Below are 17,131 nucleotides of genomic sequence, written 5' to 3'. Positions count from 1 at the left end.
AAGGAGGGGAAGGAGGGGAGAGGAGGGCGGAGAGCAGGGGAGGAAGGGAGGAAGGTGAGGGAAGGGCACAGGGAGATGAGGGAGGGGAAGGAGGGAAAGGAGGGGAGAGGAGGGAAGGAGGGATGAGAGAACAGAAGAGGATGGGAGGAAGAGAGGAGGTGGGAGGGGAAAAAGGGAGGGAGATAGAGAGGAAAGTCGCAGGGGGCCTGGGACCACTGTGAGGTCTAGGGCTTTTGCTGTTGGTGAGATGGTTTTGAGCAGAGGTGGGGCATGATTTGACTTACATTTTAGGGGAACCAGCGTTCTTCTGTGGACAAGTTTGGGGCATGCCCTTTTTGGGTAAAGATTCAGAGCCACTATAAAAAATTTGGACTCATAGGTCAAAGGCAGCCCTTCAAAAAGAGGGAAAAGGGGAACTTCCATCTCTTCCCTATAAATTGAGAACTTGAGAAGACAGGACAAAGGTTACTAGGGATGGGAAGAAGAAGGTGAACACATCTGACTGTAACTGTCGTCTACTACAGAGTTACATAGTGTGGACCTGTGAAAATAGATTTCCTCAAATCGATCTCATCTGAGAAGCATGACACTTGGGGGGACTGCTCATGAGAGGTGGAGGGAACAGAGAGTATTAAGCAGTGGGGCTGGCTCTGACCATCTGCATTAAAGAGCTGGCTCTACTATCGCAGGACTGTGGCCTCAGGCAGGTGAGAAAACCACTTGCGGTCTCAGTTTCCTCATCTGTAAAATGAGGGTTAACAGGTTCCTTCTCATGGGCTTGCTGAGAGAGTCGAGTGAGATAATGTTTGCAAAGCACAGTACCTGGTACCTGGTAAGAGCTCAAATGTGACAGCTAAACACATTATCACTATGACTCTCTGGAGCAAGCAAGGTTCTATCCTGAGGTCATTTTCTGTCATTTCTTAATAGTAACATTTAGCATTTAACTGGCACTTATTTTCCGCCAGGCCCTGTTTTTAAATGCTTTTCATGTATTAGCTCATATACTCTTCATTATTTTAGTTTTTTTTTTTATTTTTAATTTTTTTTAAGAAAGAGACAGGCGTCTTGCTACATTGCCCAGGCTGCCCTTGAACCCCTAGGCTCAAGTGATCCTCCTGCCTTAGCCTCCAGAGTAGCGGGGATTACAGGTGTATGCCAACATGCCCAGCATATATTAGCTCGTATACTGTTAAAACAACGCTAAGCAGTAGGTATTATTACTCTCTTTCAACAAATGAGGAGGCTGAGGCACAGAGAGGGTAAACAAGTCATCCAAGGTCACACAGATAGTGAAGGGCAGAGCTGGGAATAAAACCCAGGGGGTCTACTTTCAGTCAATCCTCACTCTTATTAAATGCTGTACTAGACTTCCTCTCTGCTGATTCTGTGCTCATAGTTTTTCATCAAAGACGGGAAACAAGCTGGGTATGGTGGCAGGCACCTGTAGTCCCACCCACTCAGGAGGCTGAGGTGGGAGGATAGCTTGAGCCCAGGACTTCAAGTCTAGTCTGAGCAACATAGCAAGACGCTGTTTCTAAAATCAAACAAACAAAAAACAACCAATAGAAAACAATTTTCATCTTGAGTCATGGACGGGATTTTCTGTGTTTGATTTCCTAGTACTCAGCAGATGGAGAAAATGGCTTTGGAACCAGATCAATGTGGGTAGAGATATAACCTCCATCTGGGCAGGTCGCCAAGCTGCTCTGGGCCTTGGTATTTATCCATGAAGTGGGGATGATGAGATATATAAGAGACAAGTGTTCAATAAGTGGAAGCTACTATTGCCCATAGTGTGAATCCTACACTTTGTTCAGTAAAAATGCTACCATACAGTAGACCCTCTCTTTTTAACAACTTTGTTATCTCTTTGGTCAAGGTGGTAGTTTTCACCCCTGAATTTCTAAAAGTCATTTTCCTTGTGGTGACTGTGATCACCAGAAAAGACTGTGGTATTCCTTTCTCTGAAGTCTTTGGGGGCAGATATATGCCGATATGCCTGCCGAATACGACCTGCCGGTTCCTTTCTAGAGATGGCAGACTGGGCTGCAGAAGGTTTAGGAGCAGTTCAAGGCCACATGTTTTACAGTTTTCACTTCTTTGAACTGAAACCACGAAGGCACAGGATCAGGAGGACACGAAGGCGGAGGGGGGAAGACATCACCATTTTTTCTCTATGCTCCTTTTTCCGAAAAAAGGTCAGTCCTGAACATATTTATCCCCAGCATTCTATTTTCTTCTCCTTGTCCCAAACCAGAGGAAGAGAGAGCTTCTAAAAAGCTCTCTCTGGCAAAAGAGGTTCTTCAAGTCTTCCTAAGTAGTAGTGGTGGTGGTAGCAGTAGGAGGAATAGTAAAAACCATAATAAAATAATAATGATAATAAAAATCTATCCCTAGTCTAGAGATGGGGCAGAGCTCTTGTGATTTAGGCTAGGGTCTACACCAGGAGAACAAGGAATGCTGGGTTGGACATGAGGTTACACAAGGAGGCAGAGTAGCGAAGAACGACAAACACAGACTGTGAGTCTGGCAGATAGAGGTTCAAATTCTGGCTCTGCCATTTACTTCCTTCGTCACCTTGCCTTGGTGGGGCAAGCCGTAGCCTCTTTACATGTCAGTGTCCTCTGAAGGATGGAGTAGGGCTCGTGGAAGGATTACATGAGATGGTTAAAGAAAGCACTCAGCATAGTTCCTGGCCTACAGTAAGTACTCTGCAAATGTTAGTTGGTGATATCATTATGAGACATATTGATAGGAGAAGATATTTCACACTGCAAAAGTGCAGCACCCCACATCCTTGTTTTAGGTTCATGAAGATGTACCCCCTGAGCAAATATAAAGGCTTGTTTAGAGACAATGTTAAAATCAATATAGGACACTGAATTTATTAGAAAGATCAATTTAGACAGCCATTCTGTGATCTCAAAGACCAATAATTATAGTTCCTCAAGGCTTTCTTATAAAGGAAAGAAAACGTTTAGTCTAACCATTCATCTGCCTTAAGCAGATTCCTTCTTTTCATGAACAATGTCCTGTTCACAGTTTTGTGTCCCTGTAAAGGCACTGCTCAGTTTTGTTTGGACTAAACCTTCACCCAGGCAGGCCAGCTTTTTCCCCTCTACACAACGTGGTCTGTCCAGAGCGCACCAATGAACAATCAACCGTGGAACCAACAAGCAATGTATGTCCCTGAAACAGACTGGATGAGATCACAGGTAGTTTCAAGTTCTTTGGTATTCCTCCTATTGAGAGGTGGAGTCTAATTTCATCCCCATGAATTTGGGTTGGCCTTAGTGACTGCTTGACTGACAGAATGCAGTACAAGTGACATCTTGGGATTTCCCAGGGCTAGGTCATATAAAGCCTTGCAGCTTCTGCCTGGGCTTTCTGGAAGGTTTGCTCTTGGAACCCTTAACTACCATAGAAAACAAGCCTATCCATATGGAAAGGTCCTGAGATCACTTGGGGAGTCAGGGGACCCAGCTGGGCCCAGTTTTCGAATGTGTCTTCCTATGTAGGTGTCAAGAGTGAGTGAGGTCCTTTCAGACCTTCTGGCCTACGCATCCCCAGATGAATCTCATCAAATGACCTCCAGTGATGCCACATGGAACAGAAGACTCACCCAGGTGATCCCTGCTCAAATTCTTAATCCACAAAATTATGAGCAATAATAAGATGGTGGCTGTTTTAAGCCACTAAGTCTTGGGGTGCTTAGTGGCTTAAATCAACATCAACAAATAATGAAACACAAAACACTGCTGGACCCTCGTGACTCAGGCTTCAGAGGCTGAACTAACACTAATGAAGGCTTTTGGCAAGGGATCAATCACTGGATATTGGACAACAACGACACCTGAGTGGCACAGATGAGACAAAGGAGAATGTGTTTCCATAGGCCATCTGTCCTAGATTATGTTTTCAAATGCATTTGAATAGTTTCCTTTTGAACATACACCATATGCCAGTAATGCCAATGCACTACCCCACCAGGTGAACACCAGTGACATGAGCAAACTGTTTCTTAGTGCTATAAGGAAGCTACCCACTGACTGCAGCGTTCATGCCATCAACTTGATGATGTAACTAGCACACTCTATGTTGTTAAAAGGTGGCAGTTTGGCACAAGGACATGTGAATCAAGTGATTAGATGCAAACTAAAAGAGAGATGACTATTTCTGAGAGCTGTGGGTTAATTTTTTGGCTGTTCTCGGAATGGAAAATGATTGTGAATTTTGGGGGAAAAATACCAGAGCAATCTGCTTTCTTGGCCGCGTGCTATGGAGCAATTTTAAAGCCTTGAAGTACTTTCCATATTTTCCAATCACTCAAGTCCAGAGCTGATTATGGCTGTCAGCATCTCTCAGATTCACACCACTGAAGCCTCCTACATCTTTCAGGGAGAGGTTTCACCTTGAAAGCAGGTGCCTGGATTCAGAAGGCACATCTTGCTACAGCAGGAACAAACAGTTTAATTGCAGCACAGCTCCACATGGGCCAGGTGTTTTGGAAAATCACTGATGGCCCAACTCTGAGGCAAACTAGATTCACTTTCTCTTATCTCACAGAAGCAAAACATAACCTCTTCTCCAAACAGAAAAAGCAGAAACAAGCCCTACCAGAAACTGAATTCTTCCAAACAAAACCCAGAAACATTTAGATTGTTGAGACCTGTGGGCAAGAACATGCCTGCACTCACAGGCGTGCACACACACACACACACACACACGAGTTGTATATGACAGAACATCTCTAGAGGGAGCTTCATAAAACTGAGAATTGTGGTTTCCTCTGTGGAGAATTGGGGAACTGGAGAAAATTAGAAGGTTGGTGAAAGACGAAGACTTTTTTTTTCCACCTTAACCTTTGGAATATTTCGAATTAAAAAAAATCATGTATTGTGTTACTTTTTAAAATAATGAAACAGAATAATTCCAAACCTGTATATGGTAATTAAGATGTGCTAGGGAGTATATTTAATGATTTATGTATATTCACTTTTTAATCCTATAATAACCCAAAATGCAGACATCATTATATATTTTCCTGATCTTACAGATGACGAAACTGAGATACGAACAGGTCAGGTAACTTGTCCAAGGTCACAGAGCTAGTAAATGCAGCACTGGGATCTGGACTCAGAGTCTGGTTTTGGAGTCTGTCCTCTTAATTGCTACAGAATACTGCCTTACCCCCAATAAACATACTCAGGCCCTTGATCATAATTCAGTTGGAGTACATAAAATTGTTCCTTTCTTCTCTCACATGATCAATATCAGGTCAATATCATGACTTTGGCCAAGTTGCTTAATCTCTCTGAGCCTTAGCCGCTAGTATGTACCAGGTATTCTTCTAGGCTTTGTGGATAACTAGTGAATAAAATAGAGTCCCTGCTCTCAAGAAACTTCCTGTATTCTGGCAGAAACAGGCAATAAATAAACAATCACAGAAATCATAATGTAAGCAATAAAGAAAAATTAAGGAGTGCATTGACAGATGAAGATTGGGAACCCTGATTTATGCTGAATGGTCAGGAAGTGACATTTACACAGAGTGCTGAAAAACAGGCAGGAGTAAAGCAGGGAAAAATGGAAAGGGGTGGGGGAAAGGAAAAATGTTATAGTGGAGAGAACAGCCTATGCAAAAAACTGGGGCAGGGAAGAGGTGTCCGTCTGAAGACAGAAAGTTCTGTGTGGCTAAAACAGAGTGAAATTGAGTTTGGAGCAAGAGGCAGATCATGTAAACCAGCAGTCCCCAAGCTTTTTAACATGGGTTTTGTGGAAGACAATTATTCCATGGCCGGGTCAAGGAGGATGGTTTAGGGATGAAGCTGTTCCCACCTCGGATCATCAGGCATTAAATTCTAATAAGGGGTGCACAGCCTAGATCTCTGTTACGCGAGGTTCACAATAAGGTTCGCCCTCCTATGAGAATCTAACGCCAATGCTGATTTGACAGGGGGCGGAGCTCAGGCGGTAGTAAGGTAATGCTTGCTTCCCTGCAGACGCTCACCTCCTGCTGGTACCAGTCCAGGGCCTGGGGGTTGGGGACCCCTGATGTAGACCATAATTTGGCTCACCTCCTACCCTCCAACTGCCATCTAACATGTTTCAATTGTGCATCCTATCAGCAAAATTTTTAAATGTATATAAATAGGCACCTATATTCATATCTATATCTCTATTCATATCGATTATATATAGATACACATACTAAAATATGAACAAAAACATTTTCAAAAATAGAAGCTAAGAAGAATGACAAAGTAAATGATGAAGGGGCTGATATTTTCTTCTTGCCTCCCAAAGGATTGTCTTGCACATCTCCTGAGCTATCTCATCTCCACTCTGGGACTAAAGCTCCAATCCAGAAATCAGTAAGGCCAGTGTTAAGTGAGATTCAAAGAAACAGAATCTCTTATCATGAAACCCTGAGAACTCTCCTGAGTTTGAGGGGGGCTCCTTTTGCACAAATACTGGTTGTGCAAGGATTTCACAATTTTCCTAAGAGCCCTGGGAAGCCACTGAAAGTTATAAGCAGAAATGACATAACCTGATTTACTTTTTAAGAAGATTACTTGGGCTGCTGCGTGGAACATATGTCTAGGCAGTGGCAATGGAAGAACGGAAAGATCAGCTAGGAAGCTGCCACAGGAATGCAGGCAAGCGATGGAGATGATTTGGAATAACGAGGTGTAGGAGGGAGAGCAGCAGTAGATACATTTGAGATCTATGTTAGTGGTGCTGTATTTTGTGAAAGGAGATTAATAATGTTAATTATGAAGTGTTATTGTAAACACAAGTTTACAGGTGCAAAAATGTTTTGTCAACTGTAAGGTACCACAGATAACTATTAATATAACTATAGATGATGAAACCAAATACTAGAGATCCTAACTTGCCCAAAGTCACACAACTGCTTGGTGGTGGGGAGGAAGGAGTTAAAGCAATTGGCCTGCAAACCCTTTACTTCCATCTCTGGGGGCATATCCCAGGGGACAGAAAAGAAGGCTGGTGACCAGGTCTAATCTCCTTGTCAAATGGACTTCTTAGTGGATAGAGTTATGATATGTAGGATGTTCCTGGCTAAGAATTACCTCTAGTGAATATATTCCAGGACCTGCGAAGCAAGGCTCCTTGGAGAATATCGCATCAGCTATACAACTCTCTGTGGTATAACAGGGAGATGTTTTGTGATTGAAATGCTCCATGTTCTGCAGGGAGAATTTCCTGTGTTCCTTACCTATTATTCTGAGTGAGATGTGTGTCCAGTGAAGGAATATAGGTCCTTGGGAGACACGCTTGGGTCTCAGATTTTTCTTTACCTCATATGAATTTCTTGATTGCCTATATTCTTGAAACTATTTAGCAAAGCTGGATATTGGGTAAGATCTCTGATTCATATGACATGATTTGACAATCAGATCCCCGGCTGCATTCAGTGGCACGTATCTGTTTCCTGGGCTATATTAGCTCCACTGTAGCATTGAGTTGCAAATTATAAAGTCCAGGGATGAAGGGAGAACACACTTGGTTATATTTGAACCCCTTACTAGAGGCAAAACTAATATTTATTCGACACATCAAATATATATCTACTTGAAAATAATTTTGCGGACTATTTATGCAATTGAAGAAACACAATGTATTTGGCTTCACTGTGCCTGAGTAACACTGGAAGTACACAATAATGGGTTGTTTGTAATAGTTCATGTGGTTACACTGGGAGGTGAGCCTGGCTTTTTGGGTCTCCAATGACAGCTCCTAAGCAGTTCTCTGAGAGAGGGCTTTTTAGATGCATAGATGCTCACCTCTCACCCTCCAATTGCCAAAGAATCAGTACGGTCTCAATGTTCTGCCGTGAATATCATTCCCCAAACCAATCACGGCCCTCCTAAATCAAGAGTTCTCTCTCTTTTTTAAGGTGCACAACTTGGCTTCACACACAAATTTTGTTTTGAAACTTAGAAATGATGACAAAAGACAACTGTTACTTTAGCTGGAAGGGAGGGAAACCTTTGCGTCCTCTCTGCTTCGTAACAAACTATATTTACGCTGGAGGCATCAAAAGATAGAATCAGCACACAGACCTCACTTCCTACTCCTGGTGCAAAAACCACTGATCATGAACTGAGCTGTTACAGATAAAGCACGTCAAAGGGCCAGGGCGGCTTGTGGCAAATGCTAAACAAGAGAAGGCTGGCAGGTGTGCATGACGACAGCACAAACATGTTTTATGTAGAGAAGACTTTTGACATCCTTTCCGCCCCCAAACACGCTCCCAAACCAAAGCCTGATGTTTACCTTCAGCGAGTGGGTCAAGGGTGTGTATCATGAGCTGAAAGATGCTATTCCTCATGAGACTGTTGTGGAGGGAGGCAGAGCTTCCACCTCGCTGGAGACGCGGCTTAGCCTGAGTGGAGAAACCAAAGAGGTGGTTAGTCTCAGAAATGAAAGGCAAGTGCATTATAGACAAGATCCTCACCTAGTCTGGTGGCCACTCGTTTCTGTGGCATGATCACACACTACTGAGCCAAAGGTTTTCAAAGTACATTTCAAAGCCCCTGAGGGAATGGCTGTCCCACATCCTTTCCTACTAAATGAATGCATTGCTTCTCTGTTAAAAAAGAGCTTTGTAAATGCCAGGCAATGTGTTATATGCTTCACATCTGTTCATTTATCTCATTGGCAAAATGAACTCTATAAAGTAAATGCTATTATTATTCTTGTTAGATAGATGAGGACATTTCATCTCAGAGAAGTGAAATGAGGTGTCCAAGTCATACTGACAGGAAGTGGAGGCTGGAGGGATGGGTCCCAGGTCTGCTTTTCTCAAACACTACTCTCTAAACCAGTGGGTCGTCGCTAACATTTTTGAAGTGTGCATCCTATCAGTAAAATGTTTAAATGTATATAAATAGGTATCTATGCCCATATCTACATAGACACACATATGAAAATAGAAACATAAAAAACATTTTCAGAAACAGAAATTAAGAAGACTAACGCAGTAAATGACAGAGGTGCTAATATTTTCTCCTTGCTTTCCAAATGTTCGTCGTTCACATCTCCTGCGCTATTTGTCTCCACCCTGGGGCTACCCCTCTGATGCAGAAAGCAGCATGGCCTGTGTGAAGTGAGACTCAAGGAGACAGAACCTGCTGTCATGAAGCCATGAGACCTCTCCTGACTTTGAGGGGGGCTCCTTTGGCACAAACTACTAGTTGTGATCCTTTGGCCAAATAAGTGAAAATGGTAGGTGAGCAGGGAGAATGAGTATCTAAAGTTGCCAACAAACTCTTTTTCTTCTATCTTTAAAAGCAAACAACCTATAAACTCCCAATTCCTCTGTATTTTGACAGGTTTTTACCCTGAATAGGATCTGCTGCCTCCCCACGGTTGATTTTGTGCTGATGATCACAAGCGGAAGACGCTCTGAGGCAGCCAAGCTTTACAGACAGACGGACTTAAGGAGTCGAAAGGTATTGTAATGTAAAGGAATTCCTTTCGGATTGAACTTTCAGTATAAAAGCTTGATATGTAAATTTTCTGGGACAGGTAAAAATAAAATACTATTCTTTGTCATGTCTTTTAAACTTCTGCATAACAGGGTTTTCCAAAATATTCCATTATATTCCAGACCCACAAGGGGGCTTCCCCAAAAATGCCCCATAAGAGATTCCATGATCAAATACATATTTAATATATATTGGAAAGTGCTATATCCTAGACCAACTCACCTTAGGGTTTCAAACTACACATTAGACCAGTAAGTCTGACACTACAGAAATATGTTTAACCTAATTAACTTGGGCAGTGTTTTCAAACTATTACCCATAGGCTCTTATTTTGTGAAATACTTGTTAATAATCATGGTCCACACATTTGGAGACAAACGTGAAACCCGTAGAAAGTATGGGTAAAATCTCACTCTGAGGTAACCGAAGAATCTGGCTTGCTTAGTGTGATTCATTGTAATATTCTATTGGAAATCATATTGCCAATTCAATAGGGTTGGAAAAGAATCAGTGGGGATTACTGGTGTCTCAATGGTGAACCAGATTATAGCTCCTCAGTAGAAGAGATTGAGTCTGTACCCTGCTTCTGGTACTGGATCAGGTGTATTCTATGGGCTCTCAGTGAATGTCATGTCTTTGCTCTGAGCATTACAAGAGGAAAGACAGGGTCATATGTATCTTTATTATGAATTGTTTTAGCCTTGAAAATCTTAAACCTTTCTGAATGTATTGTGTTATAATAGAGGATTCAGATGATTAAGGTTCAAAATATTTTAGGAGCAAGCTTAGGAGACCTGAACAGAATGGAAATGTAATCATTGTTTCATGGCTGAACACAAAAATTTTGAAGGTTGTTTCTTTACCATGCTGCAAAATTTGAATTGTGATGTGCTAATTAAATAGGAACTAAAAATGTGTTTATCAGTAATAATTTGTCATAACCTCTATTGTCCTTATTCTTGGAAACTGGAAGAACTCTGCTGTGGAGATCTTCATCTGAAAAAGATTATATCTCGAGAAATACTGAAAGCATTCTTTTGGGAAGTAAGTATACATATTAAGCATATAGGTCTCATTCAGCATTTCTTTTGATGAGGCCAAAAGAAATTTCCAATCAGAGGATGTGCCTGCATATACACAAAGAAAACAGATACTGAGCATTAGATCCACACCACCCCCAAATACTAGTTCAGCATCCCTTGGAATGCAATTTGGAAATATCTCACTCTTCCAATGCCTAAGAAAGTTCATACCAAATGGAATAGGAAATTCGAACTTTTGAAACCTAGTCCCAGAAAACATGAGTCAGTGAATGTCATAATTCAGTTATCACTAATTGTAGCATGGAGTAGAAGTACACATCAGGGGTTAGACTATTTAAGTTTTCCAAGGGAAAGAGTGATTATTTGAGCACACAAACCCCTCTTACTCCCACCCCCGCCCCCCACTCTCCACAGGCACACGAGCAGGTACAGACAAAGCCACTGCTTCCTACCGGTAGAGTCGGTTCATCCTTGTCCCTGGCTGCAGATGGCTGCATAAGAGGAAAAGGCAAAGACAAAAGACAAAGAAATAAATAAGTGAGGAATCACATATGACATTTACATTTAATAACAAGCATCAGTATAGGGGAAGATTTCGTTCTTTCTGCTCCTGGGATGAGTTAAGCCAAAACAGGGGACTGAGGATATATATTTCTAGCTAATATATAATGGTTTATTTAGGTACATGATTCATTCTTCTGAAAGGTCAAAGTTGAATGGCCAACCTGAATGCCTAGCAATACAGAACAGTTAAGTCAACTGTGGCCCAGCCATGCAGTGGAGTACCATGTGATCATTAAAATGAATGAGGTAATTCACATGTACTGATATGAAAAATATCTAAGATATATTGATAGCCAAAAAATTAAACATTTATAAATATTTATTGTTTCATTTCATAAAGAAAAATAAATTACAAATACTTTAGTGCCTGTAAAGAAAAAAAGTCCTGCAAGAATGATACCAAATTATTATTAGTTGTTGTTACTGGGAGATGGGATTGCAAAGAAATGTCATTTTCTGTATGTTTCGGAGGAAGTCAGCACTCATTGCTCTATGTATTATGAATAAAATAAAGCTCACAGAAGTTAGGCCACTGAATTAAAGACTAGGGTTATCCTACAGGGAAATCAGATAACCCATCTTTTCTTCTGTTCCCACTACCTCGAGTTTTCTATTCTAAAAATAGAAGTCTCTGTTCAGTTGGGAAATGTGGATTAGAACACAAGCGCACATAAAGGCCTGGCAATCTGCTGGTAGTGAATGCAACGCAGACAAGGGGGCAGTGGAATTCTACCCACATGACCTACCTGGACAGCTTTTACTTCCTCAACTCAATAGGAACTCTCCTTCTTTGCCAGAATCAGGCACTACCCTGGGATCTCTCCAACGAGATACAGGTGCCTGGTGAACATTTCCTCATGCTTAGACACTACCTTCATCACTTCACCTCAACTACAGGTGCAGACAGCAAGAACAAACTGGTACACTTCCCCTTCTGGTCCTCCCCATTAGGGTCTGAGCAGATGTCTTCAGGAATAACTATACACTTAGAGAAGAGTAGCCAGATGCAGAGCTATTTTAAAACCTTCACATGCTCTAGGCTTTCTCTTTTAGGGTCTACCACACAGGTCATATAAAGATATTAAGATCTCCCCATACCCCATTTAAAATATACAGTTCACCTAAAATATACAGTTCTGTGTAAAAAAAAATAGAAGGGGCTCTTATAATTTTGAATTTCAAATTATTGGCTATGTGCCATTCATTTAATTTAGTATTAGCATGCTCAAAATCTTACAAAGTGAAAAGATCGAATCTACAATTTGTTTTCACTTGTAATGGATTTTTAAGAAGATGCAATTTAATACATAATGAGGCTGATGTTAAATATTTTGTGGATATTGAATTCAACATTTAATAATTTTGATTTTTATAGATACATTTTTGGATTCTGGAGTCAATACCAATGTGTTTTTTTCCCCTTCTGGTTCCAAGCATTTTTATAGGCTCTTGAAGAACTTGCAAGTCTCAGACATAGAAGGGTTCTGGGTTGGTGGTAATTTCTGAGCACAGCCTGTGGGCATCTCTATATTTGCCATACCTCTTGGGTTAGAAGCTCTCTCTCAGTGACTTCTCTAAAAACGCTAATAGGGAAATATCCTGATGCCCTAGTTCCCCAGAGCCTGTTGTGGAAGTGGAGTGGACAGGAAACTGTCCTTTGATTTCCCACTTTCCTCTGAAATCCTGCTTCTCTCTGGCAGGTCCTCTCCTTTTCTTTCCTTCCACATCAGACAGCTCAACAAATGGCCTCACATTCTATAGAGCAATCCCTCAGGGAAATTTTCCAGGGCAGTAAGCTCAGCCTGTAGACATACATTGAGATGAACCGTCAGAGCACTCCTCATCAGTTAGCAACTTTACACTTTGTGGCTAAATGGAAGGCCAATAATTATGAGCTGGAATTGATACCACAGTGATAGAACACGAAGGGACAGGATGAAGGTGGGGAGAGAAAGGGGTGGGCTTTATAAGGGCAGAAACATCACCAGCTGAGTTTGAATTTTAAAAAATATATCTAACTAAATTATTTAAGGAAGGAAAAAAAAATCCAAACCTGTTTTTTAGTCTGAAAGGAAGAAAAAAATATCTACTCTATTGAATTCCTTTTTCTCTCATAAGCAAGGAGGATCATAATACATAAAAAGTGGAAAGAAAATGCCTTGTATATAGATTCTACAAAGAAAAAATTGAGTGCAGAGAAAGGTCTGAAATTCTTTACAAAATTTCCCACTGTTTAATGTCTGCAGTTGACATCATTAGTTTTCTTTCAAGTGTGATCTGCAGACATGAATATACATCAGGGTATAATGGGTAAATTTAGGAATACACACAAATGGCAGCGGAGGCCATTAAAACACCCCTCTACTTTCCTTTTATGTAGCCCTGTTGCAAGAGATAAGAAGTGTGACTATTATGGTAATTGCCCATTTCCAGGGGCTCACCCACATCTACTGATAATTCAAGGTTCACCTGACTTAGCCTTGCTCTAATTGCATCCTGAAGCAGCCTCACAGTCATGACAACGTGCAGTTGATTGCATTACAAATTTAATTTTAAAGGGGTTTAATTACACTGGAAGTAACTTGCAAAGGTGACAAAGAAATGATTTTCATATGTATAGCTAGTGGGTTTTGGGTTGGCCTAGTGTTGTGAATTTATTTTTAGGGCCATTGAATAGCTGGCAAGTTTATTCTAACCCATGGGATGTTACAGAAGACGCCTTCTTCAAAAGAGCACTAACATGACTTTAAGGATTACTCTTGGCGTTCTTATGATGCATTTTGCTTTTTAACTCCTTTAATTTTAAACACACCAAAATACCACTCATTTGGGCTGTACCATTATGAAAGCCCAATTCCTGGTGGTCAGTGTGCTGCAGAATAGCTTAACGAATTCCTATAAATAAATAAATAACTTAATGAATGCTTTTATAAATAAATTTCCGATAGCTATAGGAAAAAATCTTTTAAGCCAACCCGTAGTGCACACACAGCAATTCTTTGAGGACTGTTTAGGAGAATTCATAAAGTGCATCGTGAAGTTCAGGTCAGGGCTTTGGCATGCCAATGCAGACTCCCCTCTCCATTCATGAAAGCCAGACTTTTGCAGGCCATCTTCCATTTACAAGAAAGTATTCTGTAATTCAAGCCTTTATTCGACTTAAATCATCTCTCTTCTCAATAACTCCAAATTAGTCATATGGTGAATGCACTTAAATTGAGCAACTGGAAGATGCTGTTAATCTCTATTGTCCTTCCTGGTGGAAATCCCATTTCTACATAGGAATTTTGCTACTTATTTCATAGGTGTTTTGAAAGTATCCATTTATGCTGCTACCCCAGATAATAAAATGCATAGCTCATTTAGATAGCATTTTCAAGCTATAAATAAGTCCCAAGTCCTTAAATCATCTTTCTTCCTTTGATCCTCAAAAGCCAGAAATGATTTTGCTGACTATAAAGTATAGTTTTGATGGAACTTTGTATATAGCCTTTCACCACATAGACGCCCTTAGTCCCACCTCACACACATAAAAATTAGGTCAATACTGCAGTCCAGCTGCCTCAGGGCCACTCAGTAAGAGGATACTATCATGTCCATGGTTCACTCTGACTGGTAATTATCCATTTACAAACCACATAATCAAATGGGTCACCATGAAGACTTCATAGGCCAAAAGATAAGTGTGTAAAATAAGGGACGGTTTTTCTGGTCAGTGATGTGGCATCAGATACAGAAGAACAATAAGCAATTTGTCACCAAAGCTAAGTAACAGCCATCAACTTCCACCACTTTAATATTCCACTGACTCCTGCAAAATGTGCCTAAAATGCCTTATGCCAAGGACCTGGAAGCATTAAGAAGTCTATAGAAATAAACTTAAACATATAATTATTTTGTCAAAAAAAATCTGAAACAAATATGCCCTTGATTAAAACTGGAAACCAATATTCCAATGGACATGAATTTTAATGTCTTAGAATTCAGAAAGATTTGATGACGAATGATTTAAATGACTGATATTCATTTAAAAAAACTAACATCAAAGTGTAAAATGATGTCTCCTTTTTCTTTCAATACATTACTGTAATAAACAAAAACATTCAAAATGTCTCTCCTGGTTAAAGATGAATAAACCTCAAAGCCTATTGGGAAGACTAGATACAAGGTGCAGAGACCACAAATCTGCAGTCTAAAAGGAAAGAGATCCTACCACCTCTTAGTCCGATGGAAACTCATCTCTCTCTCCCTCCTTTTACTGTGTCTTTACATATTTCCTAAAACATTAAGGGAGGAGAGATTAAATATATTCCTAGAGAAAGAAATAGAAATTTAAATTCAAATTACTTTGCCTGGTTGCTGGGTAATTATCCCACAATCATGCTCCTTCTGTAAAGAAGGAATCTCAGAGAACAATGAAGTGCTGAAGAGGATAGCCCAGGGTCCAGGAATACCCATTTTACAGTTCTGGTTTAAAGAAATACATTGTGATGAATAGAAGGGGTAGAAATGATCTAAATAAGAAGTGTGGTAATGGAAGCTCACAGTGTGGAAGCAAAGCCTTTTGATGATCTGTTTGAATAACCCTCAGGATCATGAAATGCTTGAGATAGTAGAAAAAAAATTGAGAAGAATAGATATGTTCGCCAACATGGGAGGAATAGAAGAGAAATTGCTTAGAGACAGTTGAAGAACAATTTGAAATACTCAGTAAGGGAAAGGGGCCAGGGTGACTTCATGAAACAGAACTTAACTGACAAGTTAAATCTACACAACTGTAATCAGAGTCTCTAAAATTTCTTGATCATATACCATTGTCAGAAACATTCTATATTCTCAACAAGTAACACATATAATGTGAATCTTCATGTACTCTTTTATTTTAGTTTAGTTTTTTAAGACATAGAGGCTTGCTCTGTTGCCCAGGCTGGAGTACAGTGGTGGGACTAGAGCTCTCTGAAGCATCAAACTTCTGGGTTCGAGCAATCCTCCTGCCTCAGCCTCCCAAGTAGCTGGGACTATAGGAAAGCACTATGATGTCCAGCTAATTAAGAAAAAAAATTTTTTAGAGACCAGATTCTTGCTATGTTGCCCAGACTTGTCTTGACTGCCTAACATCAAGTGATCCTCCCACCTGAGCCTCCCAAAGTGCTAAGATTATAGGTGTAAGCAACTGTTCCCAGCCTAGCTACTTATCTATTCATGTACTACTGTCAACCATTATAAAAACATGGACTAATTTCTTCCCTCGTTTTAAAAAGATAACAATAAATAGAAGTCTTGGCTTTTTTTTTCTGGCATCCCAAATCATTATCTTGTGCACTCCATTGGAACATTAGCATAAACTTTTAAAAATGAATTCTTTCAATGCCTGTCACAGAATTGATAAGCTATATGCAATATTTTAATATCTTATACCCAACTCCTTCAGTTAGCCTCCCTAATACTGGAAGTTGTAAGATCCTTGAGGACAGGATTCACCTCTGTGCCTTCCATGGTCCCTAACTGTGGCTACTTAAAACGCCATTAAGTGGCCTGGGTGAGTGAGAGCACCTAGGCAGAACAGAACTGTGTGTTTCCGTGTCAGTTGCCAGAGCTTCTCAGTTGCTTGTGCCACTGGCTAAATTAATAGTAATGGTGATTATTTAAGTCTACCTCTTAAAGGACTAATTAATCTTTCTTATTAAGTAGGTACATAGAAGACAGTAATCCTCATCTTACAAATGGAAAAAGAGGCAAGAAGGGCCTCAGGCTATTTCTGTACTGAGGATACTAAGCACCAGTGTTAATTCACTTGATTTAGGAATTAACAACCCAACTATAACCACTGCTATCTTTTCCCCTGAAAAATCCAGATGTTCCTAATTTACTTTGTTGTACTGTTTTAGCAATTCTCACAATTGCTAATGAATAATTTTGATATGCCAATCAAACAGTCTGTTAGTGCTGTTCTGGCATTAGTCACACAAATTTCCTTTGACTAGCAAAGAAGGCAACATGCACTCG

At 40.5% G+C, this 17,131-nt stretch overlaps 1 protein-coding gene across 3 annotated transcripts in view; it reads right to left on the bottom strand.

The window, feature by feature from the left end:
* SLC24A2 (solute carrier family 24 member 2) overlaps positions 1-17,131 on the bottom strand; it is a 277,206-nt gene that overhangs the window by 108,746 nt on the left and 151,329 nt on the right. For all 3 annotated transcript variants that reach the window (XM_017500645.2, XM_017500646.2, XM_037728523.1), the window contains exons 3-4: positions 11,014-11,052; positions 8,305-8,413 (exon numbers count right to left, since the gene is read on the bottom strand). In XM_017500645.2, the coding sequence (XP_017356134.1) occupies positions 8,305-8,413; positions 11,014-11,052 (148 nt within the window). The remainder of the gene's footprint in view (positions 1-8,304; positions 8,414-11,013; positions 11,053-17,131) is intronic.

Source organism: Cebus imitator, unplaced genomic scaffold (genome assembly GCF_001604975.1).
Source record: "Cebus imitator isolate Cc_AM_T3 unplaced genomic scaffold, Cebus_imitator-1.0 Scaffold267, whole genome shotgun sequence".
In the NCBI taxonomy this organism is placed as follows: domain Eukaryota; kingdom Metazoa; phylum Chordata; class Mammalia; order Primates; family Cebidae; genus Cebus; species Cebus imitator.
This window is presented reverse-complemented; position numbering and strand designations above follow the sequence as displayed.